Source organism: Nothobranchius furzeri, chromosome 15, assembly GCF_043380555.1.
Source record: "Nothobranchius furzeri strain GRZ-AD chromosome 15, NfurGRZ-RIMD1, whole genome shotgun sequence".
NCBI classification, from domain to species: domain Eukaryota; kingdom Metazoa; phylum Chordata; class Actinopteri; order Cyprinodontiformes; family Nothobranchiidae; genus Nothobranchius; species Nothobranchius furzeri.
The window spans coordinates 54,741,571-54,758,585 of record NC_091755.1 but is presented as its reverse complement, the minus strand read 5'-3'; the positions used below and the strand labels follow the sequence as shown (position 1 = coordinate 54,758,585).

The following is a 17,015-nucleotide window of genomic DNA, read 5'->3' as shown; positions in this document are numbered from 1 at the left end:
TAGATGATTGGAGCATCTAAAGAAAGGATTGTCTGGAAAAGAGCAAGTAGGTGTTCTCATCAGTCCCATCCATGTGTGTGTGTGTGTGTGTGTGTGTGTGTGTGAGTGTGTGTATGTCTGAAATTACACCAAACCAAGTGTCCTGTATCATAGCAACATGGATAAAGTTTGCAGGAAAAAGGAAGTTGTTTCTGGGACTTGGCCCAAATGCAGAGTTAAACTGCAGGAGTTAAGTGGTGCTGGAGATGAGGTGAACAAACGAGTGGGGAGCCAGAGTGGTGTCTCATTAGGATGAATGACTCAGAGCTATGGGCAGGTGTGGAGAGGGAACTGAAGTAACTTGAAGGTGTTTCAAGGTGCGCAGGCAGGAACATTCAAAAAGGCTTTAATGAAGAGCACACGGGAAACTGAAACAATGAACAGACGACAAACACAGAACTGGGCGGGTTTAAGTACAGGAGGAACTGGGACCTTAGGTGATTGGCAGAGGTGTGGACTCGAGTCACATGACTGGGACTCGAGTAGAGTCATTATTTTAATGACTTCTGACTTGACTTGATACAATCTATAAAGACGCGACTTGAATCGAGTTGCATCTGTTGACTAGATGATGACTTGAGCATATTTGATATTTTAGCACAAAAGTTGCACAACATGGAAAAAAATCAAAAACTACTCTTCGTTCTGGGTTTGATTTACCGCTAACTGCAGCGGCCCTTTGTTTAGAGTCAGTTTCAGGTGCACTTTCTGCTTGTTTGAGCAAGTAAATTAAAGTTTAAGAAGCTTTATTTCTGGAGTTTAAGTATTATCATTGTCAATAAATTGAAGTTGGACAGATGACTTGATTATGACTTGAAAATTCAAAGTTAAGGACTTGGACTTGACTTGGACTTCCATATTATTGACTTTGGACTCGACTTGGACTTGATTGTCTCTGACAATTGTGTGTGTGTGTGTGTGTGTGCGTGCGTGCGTGCGTGCGTGCGTGCGTGTGTGTGTGTGTGTGTGTGTGTGTGTGTGTGTGTGTGTGTGTGTGGTGAAGCCCTGGCTAGCCTAGCATGCTTGCTAGCCTCTATCAGCTTACCTAGCTTGATTTCTGGTACACAGACCACCTCATAAACATGTTATATTTCAACCCATCTTTGACCAAGCAGTGCTATTTTTAATGCGGAGCATTCCCCCATTCAACCAGCAAAATAAAGTACAGATAATAATTATAATAGTTATAATTTTACTTACTGATAAAAATGAGGCAGAAATTTCTCGGATGCTCTCTGAAGGCAATCAATACCACAGCTTGCCCTCTTTGTCCAAAAAAATTCCACGAGTAGCATCCAAACACACAAAGGACACAACTACATTTCAGAGAGTCAAAATGGCCAAACATCAATTAATGTGAGGCCCAGGCTGAGGCCTTCTCCGGAGCTAGCCAATAGCGAAAGCTCTGGCGTGGTTCTGGTGCCCATGCTACCGGTCAATCAATTCAAAATATTCATAATTTCAAGCATTTAATTACATTTAAACTGAACCCCCCAAGAGTTGACATGACTGTACCTAAAAAAAAATTTTTAACCAGACTGTGTTTACTTCTGCCGTGAAATTGTCATTTTTAACATGGGAGTCAATGAGGATTTGCTTTGTTTTGGATCCAGCCTGTAGCGGACGAGGGGAGAGCTGCAATTTCCAAACTTCCATGTTGGGTTCAGTTCTGAATGTCTGGGGTTCGCTCTTAACAAAAACCTTCAAAATTGACAGAAAATGTTAAAAAGTTTCCCAGAATACTAGTAAATAGTAAATAAATAAATGAATAGTAAATTGAAATGAGAAATACATGCATCAAAGAAGACAATCACATCCACAGCATTTATTCTGATGGCTGATGGCCATGTTTACTACATTATTTTTCCCATCTACAGAGATCAGCACGGTTTGTTGAGTTCTTTTTTTAACACTGTCATAGATATTTTCACCACTGGTTTATTTTTCTGCTTGTTCACTTAGAGGATCTTTAAGCAGCATTAAAAAACAAAAGTTAGAGCACAACCTTACAGAACATACACACACTACATACTTACATACCAAAGCACGCACACATACACGCACATCCTAGAATAGCATCACTCTGATATATACAGAAATATAGAATGAGTAAAAAAAAAGAACTATTTTCAGTTTTTACATCTTAATATAAGAATCATACCAAAAACATGGTCACCAAGTGAATAAACAATAAATAAATAGATATAAAACAAATACAAAAATAAACATAAATACTTGCATTGTCCCTTAAAAGATGCAACTCATGGTTTAGTTTTAGTTGATGTATAATCAGCGCTTCACAATTGGTGTCATTGTTGCTTACTGACAAAGAATGTTTTCACAACCTAATAAGAGAAAAGAAAATGTCCCTTGGCCCACGACTGGGTGGTGTGTGTATGTATCAGCTGTACATTAGCCTATTACACATACATTGAGGAATTGTTTTCAGCACCATTAACGTATCTGATGTCACCATTGGATGCGCTGGTTCAGAAAGGACACAATACTGTCTGTATTTTACATCTGTTCAGCACCAGCTGTCTCCAGTTATCTACATCCCAGGGCTCGCATGTCACGCATGGATGTCATGTTAAAAACACAGAACAGCACCAACGGATGATCAGGAGCACGCTCCACTTAAAAATAGATGCTGTCTAAGTATTTTCAGCCAGATTCCGTCCCCTAAAACCCAAGCTACATGCAAAGTAAACAAGCTAGATCCACCCTGGCTGTTCTAGGTGACACGAGACAGCAGCTTTCATCTCTAATGAGTCACCTCGACAACTCCCAACGTTTGGATTCATCTGTGGTGCGGAAGTGATGACACTACAGCTTTATTGGCACTAAATAGCAGCAGAAACAACAACAACAAAATGATACCTCAAAAGTCAATCTCGAAATCTGTTCCGGTCTTTTGGGTTTGCTACAGGAGGAAGTGACATGCTGAATGAGAAGTGATGGTTGTATGTCATTGTGCAGTTCTCATGTCAAACCATGGACGTAATTTTAACTTTAGAAGTGTGTGTGTGTGGGGGGTGGGGGTGGGGGGGTGGGGGGTGGGGGGCATCTTTACAGTATGCTCTAATGGGAAACAGGCTTCAACACAAACGGTTGTTTTCCGCTTGGTCCTAGAGCTCAACCAGTGTCAATTTAATATGGCGTCATATTGTTTTTGGATGGTAAAAAGTGCAGGGGTCAAAACTTGACTTTGGAAAAAGTGGGGGGACATGCCCCCCCCCCCCAAATTACGTCCATGTGTCAAACAGACCTGATTTAGGGACACTGTCACGTCTGCCTGTGCTGAGACACAGCAGAAAGTCTTGATTTTAAGATGTTTAAGTTAAACTAGTGTGACTCTTCCCTCCATTTCAGCTCCATTTGGATACAAAGATTTCATATGAAAGACATGCTGCCGTGCATGTTGTACAGCAGCATGTTGGCGCACATCAGCATGAAACAGGGCACAATGGGGATCCATGTTTCTAACCATTCCTTTTACAAATGACCAGTTTTCCAGAGATTAAATATTTCCATACCAGTAAAAAAAAAAAAAAGGAAACAAAGCACTGAAAATGACAAGCAAGTTGGAACTGTGTCTTCCTGTCCTTGTTCACTGGTTCACTTCAATCCACTCATCACCTGACCAAAGTGCATGTGTAAAACAATGGGATTCAATAGAATCTTACAAGGCAAACGATGGAGTACAAATGGAAAATACAAAAACAACAGATTGTTGCTCCTGATGTTCCTGACAGCCGACTGTCGACTTGGTGTTGACAGGGTGGCGTCCTGAACACCAATAACAAAATAAGCTTCAGCAGCTGGCAGCTGGTGTTTTATAGTCAGTGAAGGAAAAATACCCAGAGGCATTCCAGAAAAGTTTTCAAATCCAACCACAGACTGTAAATGAGGAATGAGTATAAATGTAGCTACTGTAGCATTGCTCACTGGCTGGTGGGTTGCTATTTAAAACCTTGAATTTGGCACAAGACCATCTACTCATCACCTTTTCTTTGAAGCTTAAATGGACACATCTGGATTAGAGGTAGCCCTGCAGTGGTACGTAAATCATCCATCTCTTGTTCATACACTGAAAAGTGGAGGGAAACTGGAGAAAACCCAGCCATACCTGGGGGAACACACCAATTCCACGCTTACAGGTACCAGCCAGAATCACCTCGCTGGTTTCTTTAGGGTCTTTAATTTCTCCAAATAATTTTAGAAATGTTGATCTGATCATGGGAAGCCAGAAACATACGTGCTCATACTCTCCACGTCCTATCACTTGTCACATGAATTTCACCATCTCCTCCACTCCCTGGGCTGGCCACTGGGTGCAGAGCAGATTTATGAATGTGGTTGCTATGGCACCCGTCTCTTTCATCTGCAGTGATGGTGCCAAAGACGCAACTGAACTTGAGTCAAACTCGGAGTAGAAAGAGAGAGACCGTACGACCTTGTGTTAGGAAGAATGACTGTAACAGGGACTAAAAGTGTCCGGAGCACATGCGGCATACAGGAGTGTTGAATCATGGAGATATTCCTGTACTGTTTCTTACAAATGCAACATTTACCCTCTACTAGTAATAAGTCTGTGTTTTATCCACGGGTTTTGGCATTTACAATAAAAAACTCTTCTTGTCCCCAACATTTAGCTTACAGAAGCACAGAAGCGTTGCATCATGAGCCCAAAAAGGAACCGTAGAGTCATACTGCAACACATAATGACCATTTGTGTGTTCTTCAACAAACAGGAGCTGATATCAAATCTACTGAGTGAGACCTCTTATGAACATTTGGATCATTTATCCCACACGGACATAAAACCTGTCAGCTACCTAGTGAGAACTATTATCATTTTTTTAGTGGAATGTTCACAAATCAGCAAAGCTTCATGCAAACGGTAGTTAGGTGTGGAAAGTATGCACGAGTATGTTTCCCCGTCAGACTCAAAGTCGATAGGATTGGTTAGTGATCTGTTTGATGTGTTGTTTAAAATAATCTACTGGGGTGAGGCTTGTTTTGAAACCAGCCCCTAGGGGCCACCAGTCTTATTGCACTTTAAGGCACTTCCTTCATGGCATCATAACTTGATGATTCAGTAGCTACGTCCACCTTTAACAGGCACTATTATTACTCTGACTGCCAGGAGGACACACCATTCAAACACCTCCAGAATCTTCGGGATAGTATTTAGACTATTGCAACTACTGTAGCTAGTTAGTGAAAATACTGTCGTCTTTGACGGTTTAGAACAGGGGTTCTCAATCCTGGTCCTAGACCACCGCTACCCAGCATGTTTTAGTTGTTTCTCTGCTCCAGCACTTGATTTAATGGTTGTATCAACTGTTCAGGAGCTCATCAGGCTCTGCGGAAGCCTGTTAACCCCCTGCTAACTGAAATCAGGTGTGATGAAGCAGGGAAACAACTTAAACATGCTGGATACCGGCCGTCCTGGACCAGGACTGAGAACCCTGGGTTTAGAGCTTAGAGATGTTTTGCTTTTTTTTAATTCTGCCCCCTCAAAATTAAACCCTGACAAAATTTTTCACAGAAGAATGAAGATGCTTACCATGCCCTTCATATTCTACATATTATGAATCAACTTTGGATGACGTTTAGACTCTTATGAGTGAATGAAGCTCTGCCACTCAAAAGGCATTCATCACCCCTAACTACGACTTATTATAACAGCGTATACAGTATCTGACATCTGTATTTATTCATTCGACTGTACATCACAGGCCTGTTAGTGGTGACTTATAGCATGCCATAGGGTGGTAGTCACTGCAGAAGTTGCGCACTTGCATCCTTACGTTGTTTTACCCTCTCAGGCTCGAAATAAGTTTTGACAAAAGGACGAACAACTAAGTCCTTCAGGGGTACTTCTGGGTTAAAAAAAGCTCATTAAAAATATGTATGTGGAGTAACCAGGTAGGTAGGTTTTAACGTAGCAAATCTACAACGCCTGCCTCCAGAGGGTTAACTGAGTTTTCGGCTGGGGTGGCCATACAGCTGGGATGTAAACAGTGACACTTGTGCTATGGCTGCTATGGGTGGGTGACTGGCATCTCTCGTGCCGCAGGCCCATGTTTCATGAACCAGCTGGACCAACGCTAAGTTGTGATCCTTTACCCTACAACACTTGGAGCTGAGCATACAGAACTACATTTCACTTTGGACACCACTCACGGAGCATAAACACATTTGTTGTGAGGGACATGCAACCTTTAGGGACATGATGGGATGGAAAGAAGATCATGTTTATGTCCCTTTGCTAACACTTCTGTATTCTTCAGATTCTGTGATTTTCTCTGAATATAATTCATGCCAGTTTGACTAAATGTTCATTTGGAAAAAAAAAGTTTGATTTAAAATCAGAGTTGCTACGGATCCCTCGACAAGGTGCCGAGGCATCTGTAGCATATCTTAGCGAAGGAGTGCTTGTTTCCTTCTTTTATGGTTATTGGAAGATCAGTTTAGAACAGGATACTGATTTTTAAACCAAATTATGATGGTTGCATGTCCCATACACCCTTCAGCAACCAGGTTCTTCAGCGTTTCTCAAGTCTTTGTTGTTCTCTGAGGTGTCAGGGCTCGAGTTCATGTCACAGTCACGTTCTCCTCTCCTTTTGTCCTTTGACTTGTTCTGCTGGCCCTCCAGGAGGAAACAAAACCCAACACTCATTGGTCCCAGGTGTAAGATTAAGTTTCTCACACATAAACTCTTAGAAAATAAACATTTTCCTTGTTCAGATGTACTTTACTATCTCCTCTTGGCTCATTCGTGCTACTTGTTTCCCGACAGCTTCGGTCCCGGATTGCACTTCACATTTTACAATCACATTTGACAACTTCTTTTCTGAAAGAGTCGCCCGATACTGTTTTTGTTTCAGGTCACTCTCACCAGAGGTAGTCCATGGGTGAGCACTAATCCTGGGCTAAAACTTGGTCCCAGACTGCGGTTTGAGGTTTAAGAGCTCCTGCTGACTCAAACAGTTGTCTCATATTCTAAAACCTCTTTGCTGCCCATCAAGCTACTCCTATATTGTATCCGAGGGCTGACGGCTGATGTCGTTTCCAGAAGCAGGATGGTCTTGCGAAGGCGTCGATCAATAAAATGTGCATCCCAGGCTGGGTACCTTTTTCTTGGGAGGTCAATCCTGATTACAGGACCTTCCTGTGTGCGAGATGAGGAGGAGGTCCTGTGAAGGAGAGCAGGGGAGGAGGAAGGGGAGGGACGTACTTGAAAAACAGGCAGGCAGCTGTCCCTGTCTCTTTCCCTGTCCCGTTCCCCAGGAGCTGGCTCTCCTGTGTCTTTAGTCCTGGGAAGAGTCCTCGGAGGACTGGTAATGACCATATCTGTTTGAGACCCTTGGGATGGTGTCAGACAAGCGTCAATCACTCCTACCGCCCCTCCTGTACCCACCAGACCCTCATCTACACATCCTCCCCACTGCGATCCTAGAACAGGCCCATCTGGGTGAAGCCAGCAGTAGTAAACTAGCATGAAGAAGGTCCCCAGGGCAAAGCTGCAAGCCACCAGACAGACCACAAGCAGGGCGGTGGAGTCACTGGTTTGTGGCCCACGGTAGGTGTACCAGGCAGCAATCAGTGCCACATTCTCAGCCAGTGTCACGGAGTAGTAGAACGTCATGCGGAAGCGGCTTGGCCCCTCCTTGACATTAAACCAGCAGAAGATGTAGATGATGCCCACGACCATGTTGTAAATAATCTCCTCCCACTTGGACATGCATAAGTCCGTTTCACCCTGGATAATCCAGAAGGTCATAACACACCTAAACAAATGAAATAAACAAAGTGTTTATTTATCAGTAAAGAAAGGCACAGACTAATTACTTTAATCCTGGCTAGTTGAACAGAGATAAGGCTTCCGACTCATGAGTGATTCTTTCTAAAACAGAAGCAGTGCTAATATGAAGAAGACGGCTTCAAGATAATCATAGAAATGATGGACATGAATCCTAAGCAGATGAAACGTTTTACTTCATTTACTTTTTTTATTTGTGTAAAATAATCGTAGGAAACCATTAAAGGGGGTTAAGATGAGACCCTTTTTCATGGGTGAGAAGACTCAAAACACAGTTCCTAACAAGACCTGTTATTATGCAACAGTACAACTTAAAAAGATGTCATTTAGACCTTTTTGACCTAGACTGATATTTTAGTAACCTTAGTAACAAAAGATTTTCTCAATTCCAAATCAAAGTTTTTGGGTAAATGTTTTAGATATTTTATTGCCATTAGGGTCATTATTGGAGCATTCAAGAGCCAGCACAAAAAATACAACATGAAGATAAAACAACGACCCCACAGCATTTGGAATTAGTTTAGCAAACATGTAGTCTCTATTGGTGGGATAGGCGTGGCTTCACTTTTGAGTGCACAGAACCACTGAAGAACCCTTCAATAATTCTTCCTGTGAGTTACGGCTCTGTCTCTAAATTTCTTCCAGTAGGACTTGCCTGGATGTCCTCCAGAGGGAGCTACTCAGGAACTATCAGTTGTCTGAACCACCTCAGCTGATTTCATCCATGCTCTGAGCTACAACCTGATGTCAGAGCTCCTCACATTATCTCCAAGCCTGTCAACCTCGCAGAAGAAGATGACTTCAGTGGCTTGTATTTAGTGTCCTGTTTTTAGATCACAATCCAATCCTCCTGACCATCGATCAATGATAAATGACCACACTTGTCCAGCACGTCTCAGAGTCAGAAGACTCCAAAGCACTTTACACTACAGTGTATTACTCATCCATTTACACACACATTCACACATTAGTGGTGATGAGCTACATTGTGGCCACAGCTGCCCTGGGGCACACTGACAGACCTAAACTGTGATAGTAAAAAAATGAAAGGTTCACATTGAAAAGCCGTTCAAAATACTCGGTACATTCATAAACATCTCATCCCTTCTGTAGCCTCCACCATGTCGAACAAAAGCTGATAAGAACTCCTGCTTATATGGCATCAGTAAAGCAGCTCTTTCTAGACTTCAGCTGGTCCAGAATTCTGCAGCTAGGTTGCTGACTGGAGCTGACAGAAGACAACACATTTCTCCAATTCTGAAATCTCTCCACTGGTTGCCCGTGCAGTTCAGGATAAACTTCAAAATTATGCTTATCACTTACAAATCCTTGAACCATCAAGCTCCTCCATATCTGTGTGAACTTGTCCATTACTACAACCCGCCGCGTGCTCTCAGGTCTGAAGATAAGCTCCTCCTAGCTGTTCCCAATGCACGTTTAAAAAGCCGTGGAGAAAGGGCTTTCTCTGTCTGTGCACCGAAGCTGTGGAACGCATTACCACTGCTAGTGAGGCTAACACCAACAGCTAGCATTTTTAAATCACGCCTGAAAACTCACTACTTCAACCTAGCTTATACCACATAATTATGGACCTCACTGACATCTGCACTGTTTATAAATGGACTCCACAATTATCGACTTCCGTATTATTGAAGTTCTTTGTAAAATGTGTTTTCCTATTTTTATTTCACCCTGTGTCTTATTGATTTTTAGCTGTTAGCTTTTGGTAATTTTGTTGTATTTCCTTTTTATCTTTTATCTGTGTTCGACATGTTTATATAACGCCTGTTTAATTAACCAACATTTTTAGTGTACAGCGCCTTGTTTGGTTGTAATGCCTTGTGAATGTAGCCTAGTGAACTAGACCAAATTCTTGCTTTGCAAAGAATGGTCTAGGCATGCTCCATTGAAACCTCAGCAGCTCCTACCAGGACTCTGGCTAGCCAATCACAGCTCTCTAGAGGGGTTTCAAACACATAAAGAGCTGTGATTGGTCCATAATGGTGGGCCAATCATAGTGCTCTATCTGCCTAGTGAACAAATCACAGAGCTTTATCCGCTTTGTGGGCCAATCAGGGCACTCTATATGCCTGGTGGGTGGGATGATGCAACAGAGTGAAACAAGAGTATGTCACATTCATTGTCCAGTGGAATGCGGAGATCATTTGAAAGACAACGGTAGAACCCGCCCCACAACCGAGAGCCGTCAATGGAGCGTGGCCAGACTAAATAATACATTTATTTAGTCTGGCTTGCCAGGCTATTGTGAATGCGCTTTATAAATAAAATTGGATTGGATTGGATCAAAAGCTGATAAGAAGGAAACAGTTCATGCACTACCCACCAGTGGCTGACAATGAATATGCCAAAGTAGAGCTGGAAGACAGAGGCGAAGAGGGCGAAGGCCACGGTCCTAGCCCCGATAGTAAAGAAGTGCCACAGCATCTGGGCAATTACAGCTTTGTAGGACATGGGCAGCTTGTCATCTCGAGAGTCCCGGAGAACCTTCTGGTAGGAGGCGATCATCCAAGCCAGTGAAACCAAAGAGGCTGAAGCTGAGAGACCTGGTAGGAGACACAAGAAAGCTAGAAGACCAAGGCAATGTACAAAACAACACTATGGTGATGGAGATGACGCTAGCCCATGTCAGTAAAAGGGTCTAAATGTCATCTGATTATCAGTCCAGACCTTTGAACTTTGATGGTAAAATGAACAAATAATTTGAAACTAAAAGTTTAGCACAGCAATTAAAGATTATCAGCTGTAGGTCAAGGACTTGTTCATGACTTGTCTTTTGATAGGTCCTGTAAAAAAGGGCGGTACTTTATTCTGAAATGTCTTTAAGCACTGAATGGTAAAGGAACATGAAGACTGTACATCCATCAAACATCCAAATATACAGAGTAGGTGGCATTAACAGTAAACAACTTCCTACAAGGTGTCAACATGGCTAGAACGAATTAAAACAGATCACAACCCCTTCAGTCATTGCTTTCATTTCGAGCACATCCTCTTAGAAAGTTTCTAACTCCTAAGGTAGTTTACTACTCAGACTAACTGGGACCGGTGCAGCTCAGCCCGACAGTTTCCAAGAGCGTGGTTCAGTATGTCATCTCTACCGTTTCCCAATTTTTAGTCCCTGCTCCATTGAGGTTTTTGGTAAGACTGAGTCGGGCCAGCATTACAACTGTGAACGCTGATTGTCTAGGGGGCGGAGTCAATGGTTGCTCTGGAGTTTTCTGCCTGCTACTTCACTGCCTGCAGCCATTTCCTGGTTCAGAGTCTGAACAAAAGCCATAAAACTGAGCAAAATGTTCAGCAACACCACCGTTTTTCTGCTGAGCTGTGCTTCTGTGGGACATACAGGTTGCCTTAGACTGTTTACTGATCCTCCCATGCGACTTTTGCACCACCTCCCCATGCCTATGAAGGGCACACCCACTTTCTGTCACGAGGCAGGAAAACACAACTACACTAAGATGAGCTCACTTGAACCACGCTGTACAGAGCTGTTTCAGGCTGAAGCCTAATTTTTACTTCTCCGTCTGCGCTGGTGCAGAGACACGTGATGTCATTATGCGTTAACGCAAGGGCTCTCTGACAGGCTCACAGAGGGTGATGGAAACATGCCCAAATTTTGAACAATCTGTTGAAAGTGACAGAAACAACAAGCTTGTGAGTTTTTAACCAGAAAGTCTTTTCTGAAGGATCAGGCAGTTTTAAGATGAAGAATAAGAACTGAATGTCATCTACATAAAAGTGCTAGGAAATAAAACTAAATGCATTAATGATCAAAAGGGTGTATAATAACATGAATGTTTTTTTTTTTTTCAAATGCAGAGGCTCTGGGTTCCCTACATTGCAGATCTGCTTATAAGGACACACACATGTGTTTGAAAGGTAAAATCTGAACCAGTTGGAGGATATTTTATTTTAAATTATGTGATTGATATTGTTTTAGTGTAACATACAGCAACTGTTAAAGGGGTAATGGGTTGTGTGTAAACAGCATGAGACATTATCAGCTAACTGTAAATACAAATATTTACCTGAATGTATGATTCAGAAAAATAAAACAAAATAAACAACCACCATGTTCTGCTGCCATGATGTGAATCCATACTCATCAGTATGGCTTGGGTGTGTGTGTGTGTGTGTGTGTGTGTGTGTGTGTGTGTGTGTGTGTGTGTCAGAATCAGGTGTGTGAGTGGGGGCACAGAGATAGAAAAGATTTGTTTTGTTTTATTTATCAAAGAGAAACGTGTTTCTTGTAAGACCTGCATGAATAAAGCATCCTGTTTGTCACCGATATCTGCACTCAGCCTCAGCGCTCTTTATTTCTCTCTCTCTCTCTCACACACACACACACACACACACACACACACACACACACACACACACACACACACACACACACACATTATAGATTTCTACTGATAGTCATTTCTGAGAAGAAAATAAGATTTCTATGTCTTAAAGATAATTCTTATAACATTTTCGTCACCTTTTAAGATACAAATTGTCTCATTTGCTTCAAGACTTATTGCTCCTTGTTATTTGATACATAATTGTTTGACTGTCAGTGGAAAATTTGGAAGTTTTCTGTTTCTCAGAAACAGGAACAAAGGAGAGGATTCTGCAGCACAAAGACATCAGGTAAAAAGGTCCAGAGGACAAAGGTCACACCCATAATAAGTGACACAACAGTGTGTGTGAAAAACATTTTACTAGATGTAGAACTTCTTATTTCTCTCAACTCATTTAATCAATTTGGTTTAGGATTGTGTTTATAATGGATGTTTCCAATAACTCAAAGTTATTTTATTTTTACTCGTTGCCTTTTACAAAGGGGAGCAGTGAGAATAAAACAGGGAGGCAGTACCACATGATGAGAGAATCCACTTAGCTGGTCTAGAAGTTTATCTTATGAATGACTTTAACATTTTTATGATTAAAATAGCCGAATTTACACATGTCCTGTTCAAACTCATGGGAGAAGGGTGGTTTGAGTCGGAGGTGAGCTCTGGCTGCCCTCTGACGGCTCTGTGCTTCACCCACACGCTGCGGCTGGCAGGTGGGACATCAAAGTCTCTTTATATGTTTAATTACACATGCTGATGCTCAAATCTGCATAATATTTTTAATGAATGTGTGTGCCATATTCACCCTTTCTGATTGCAGTGAGAATGAACAGTGGGAGGCAGGATTCACCAATAGGGGGCAGTGCTGAGCCTCATAGATGCAGTTGCACGTGGCTTCCTGCAGTTTTACACAGATGATGGGCAGTGGCGGCTCCAGAAATGTTTTTCTGCAGGTGCTATGGAGGAGCTAGTCTTTTTGTTGAGGGTGCTATGAAGGAAGTGGTCGTGCGTACCTATTGTTCTCTAAAACACCTTCAACACTAGCAGATACACATGCGTGCACAACACCTCAACAACACCTGAAACAATCATTATCATACATCATAAACATATGAGCAATCTCTGACTTTTCCATGAAATCATAAACACATACAGCCACACAGAAAACCATCTATAGTGTTGCAAGGTTAGCTAACGTTAGTGTTAGCCTTTCCAGCGGCAAAACCCTCGACTGCTGCGGCGGTTGAGGGTTGACTCTCTTCATCCAGATCCGTAGGTTTTTGTGGGCCTGAGATCACTTCCAAAGATTCACTCGTTTCTGACTGAACACGTGGAAAATTGGCAAACAAAAACCTATCCATTTTACCACTAGCTCTACCTTTCACTCGTTCGCAGGTGGAAAATGAGGTCAAAGGTTAACATCAATTTCCTGTTTTGGTTTAAATTTTTACTATCTATATGATAATTTACTGATTATTTTTGTTTTATATGTTAAATATGATCACATCCACACGTTAAATTAAAATTAAATCGTAAAAAAAAATTCTAATATTTACTTGGGGGTGCTATGACTAATCCGGGGTAGCTATAGCGCCCCCTAGCGCCCCCGGCGCTGCCACTGATGATGGGGGGTGGGGGGGTGGTTCCAACAAGTCTTAAATGGGGAGCTCATTTAATTTTGTTTGGACAAAATAGAAGATAACCTGTGTTGGCTCACCCACAGGGCGGTGCTTGGAAGCCACCCTCTCGCATGTGAAGAGACAATAAATCCATTTATATTTATTATCAATGTGTCTACACTCAGAGCTTTAGTCAAATGTTTAGTCTTTTTTGTGTGTTTACATTTTCCTTGTCTTTAATACACATTTCATTAGATTTTAAATAGATTTTTATGTTTTGGGTCTGTTGTTGGTCCTTTTACACTTTAGTCAATGAGCTGTTTTAATGTGAATTAGGAATAAAGTTGGTCTGATCCTTGTCGTTCAGAGTAGGGATGCTGACAGTCCAAGCGCATGAGGTAAAATTCCACAAGCATGTGTTTAAACCCTTTAACATGTGAAGATGAACATCCTGTTCCTAAATCAAAAATGTATGTGATTGGTTAATAATGATTAGTCTCCGCCATGTGGAATAGTTACAAGTACGTTGTTAACACAAAGTCTGGATCAGTGTTTCTGTCCATCTGCTTGAGTAATGGTGACAGTTTCTCTCTGACCTGGCAGGGGGAGGGCTGTGTTTAAATGGATCATGATGCTCAGCTGCAGGACTAGCTGCGGAGCCGACTTCAGGAAAGCCTCCAGCAGACGGAGCATGGTGATGTCAGCACTCTCGAACATCAGCCGCCAGTGGAAGTGACGACGAGGTCCGTTGCTGTGCCATCGGCTTTGGGCTCCCAGGTAAAGGGCATGGATGTACCTGAGGGTCAGAGAAGGGTGAGTGTAGGAAGCTTAAGAGTCTTAACAAAATTGATCAGACATGAATCAACTGTTAAAAAAATAGAAACAAGAAAATGTTTAAATAATTTTGGGGTTAATTTAGTGATTAAAATACCAACATTTAAACAATGACTAAATGCAAAACAACTATTTTTTTCAGTGTGTTTATGAAGCTCCTGTGCATGACACAGATCATCTACAGAGCGACAGAGCAGGTCCAGATTCAGGCTACTACATTAGTCCCACCAAATACAATTTAACTGTAATAGTTAATTTGTTGTAATGTGACAATTAGACAAATTGGCTCTCTACATGAATGTGAACAAGGAAACCCCCTTGTTCCAAGCAGCACATGCAAAGAGAGGATTTTATTAACTTAGTTATTTCATTTGTTAACATTTATTTTATATAAACTAAGAACTTTAAAATGATTCAAAAACATCTTGCCAATTTGCTGATTCAGTTTGACTTTTATAAACCATCAACGTTCATCATCCATCAGAAGGGAAACCTCCACATCCCTCTAGCCACTCTCCAGTTCCTCCTGGAAGACCTTCTAAAGAGTTCCCAGCATTCCTGGTCTGGATCTCTTTGCAGAGGGACATGGCGGGAGGTCCTCCAGGACAGGGCGATTGGGAAGAATCCTAAATAGATGCCTGAACCCGCTCAGCTTGTTCTGTTCAATAAGGGGAAGCAGCAGCTCCACTCCAAGCTCCCCTAAGTACAAAAACTTCAATGGCCTGTTTTTGATATAGCACTTTCTAGAGTCCTGGAACCCCCCAAGATGCTTTACAACACAATCAGTCATTCACCCATTCACACCCTGGTGGGGATGAGCTACATCGTAGCCACAGCTGCTCAGCGGTGCACTGACAAAGGCGAGGCTGCCGTACACTGGCGCCACCGGTCCCTCCGTCCACCACCAGCTGACAAGGGGGGTTAAGTGTCTTGCCCAAGGACACAACGACAGCGACAGCCTAAGCGGGATTCGAACCTGCAGCCTTCCAATCACGGGGTGAGCACTTAACTCCTGTGCCACCGTCACCTAAGTTTATCAGGGACAGGCACAACAACACAGTGACCAAAACAGGACAGGTGCTTGGCACCAGCTTCTAGAATAAACCCTGATTTCCTCCTGCAGTCCCAGGGCAGCTAAATGAAGACATATTAAAATAATTAAAAACTCAAAATTAAATGAGCATATAGATATGTCATTTCACACACATGTTACAGCTACATTTACCCTCATCTAAAACCAGAATCCTGTGCTAGCCGAAACATCTGTTGGCACTATTCCGAGGTGTTATCACTATGAGCGAGCACTAGTGATGGGAATTCCGGCTCTTTTTAGAGAGCCGGTTCTTTTGGCTCAGCTCACCAAAAAGAGCCGGCTCTTTCAGCTCCCAAGTGGCTCCTCAGATTTTCTGTTGCGTAGAGTACATTTATAACCAAAATAATGCAAAAACTATAAGTAAAATGATTTACTAACGTAAAAAATATATCAAATATTTATCATTTCTATGGATTTAATAACTTAACACTTTAAGAAATCTCCACTTTCCGACTGCTGTGGCTCATTTTCTCACCGTCTTCATCACACTCTCCTCTCTCTCGCTCCCTTTTCCCTCCTCCTCATTCCCTCTCTCTCCCTCCACCCGCAGGTGCTCTGCTGTGTGTCTGAGTCTGATCCTCCTTCTTCCCCGCCCCTACAGCTCTGTGTGTGGACAGTCTGGACACACAGTTACACATGTTGACCTGTGACCTGTGACCTGTGACCGCCTGTAGCGTTCACCAAAGCAAGAGGGGAGGGGGGGAGGGGACGGCTCCCAATGATGAGCCGGCTCCCATCGTTCACTTCAAAGAGCCGGCTCTTAGAGCCGGTTCGTTCACGACCGACTCATCACTAGCGAGCACAGTTTAAAATCTTGGAAAATAGCACAGCCCTCTGGAAGAAGAACGAGTGGCACGAGTGTTTTGTTTCCATAATCGGCTCATATCCATGATCATCTGTCCTAATCTAATAAGTGGGACTTTAGAGGGAACATCATCCTCACTGCACTCATCCGTTGGTTCAAACCTCCTCCATCCAACCATCGCTCATTAACAAATATTCCTGAGCTCCATCAACTATGCAGATCAAGCTGATTCAGGATCTAAACATGTTTATTTCCTTTCTGGATCATAAATAAATACCAAAAACTCATGAGCTAAAGTATTAAAACGTCTTATACTTTTGTTTTATTTATTTATTTATTTTATTTTACATGCAGTCAGTCCCAGGTATTTTTTTATCATATCCTTGATCTGTGAAGTTGTTTAGCTTCCTGCATGTACACTGGGTTTTCTTCA

General features: G+C 42.3%; 1 protein-coding gene across 1 annotated transcript in view; it reads right to left on the bottom strand.

Moving 5' to 3' along the window:
• Positions 1 to 6,884: 6,884 nt before the first annotated feature.
• LOC107391223 (XK-related protein 7) overlaps positions 6,885 to 17,015 on the bottom strand; it is a 62,652-nt gene continuing 52,521 nt past the window's right edge. Inside the window, exons 2-4 of the mRNA XM_015968391.3 lie at positions 14,447 to 14,646; positions 10,215 to 10,434; positions 6,885 to 7,838 (exon numbers count right to left, since the gene is read on the bottom strand). Of these exons, the coding sequence (XP_015823877.3) occupies positions 7,031 to 7,838; positions 10,215 to 10,434; positions 14,447 to 14,646 (1,228 nt within the window). The 3' untranslated portion in view covers positions 6,885 to 7,030. The remainder of the gene's footprint in view (positions 7,839 to 10,214; positions 10,435 to 14,446; positions 14,647 to 17,015) is intronic.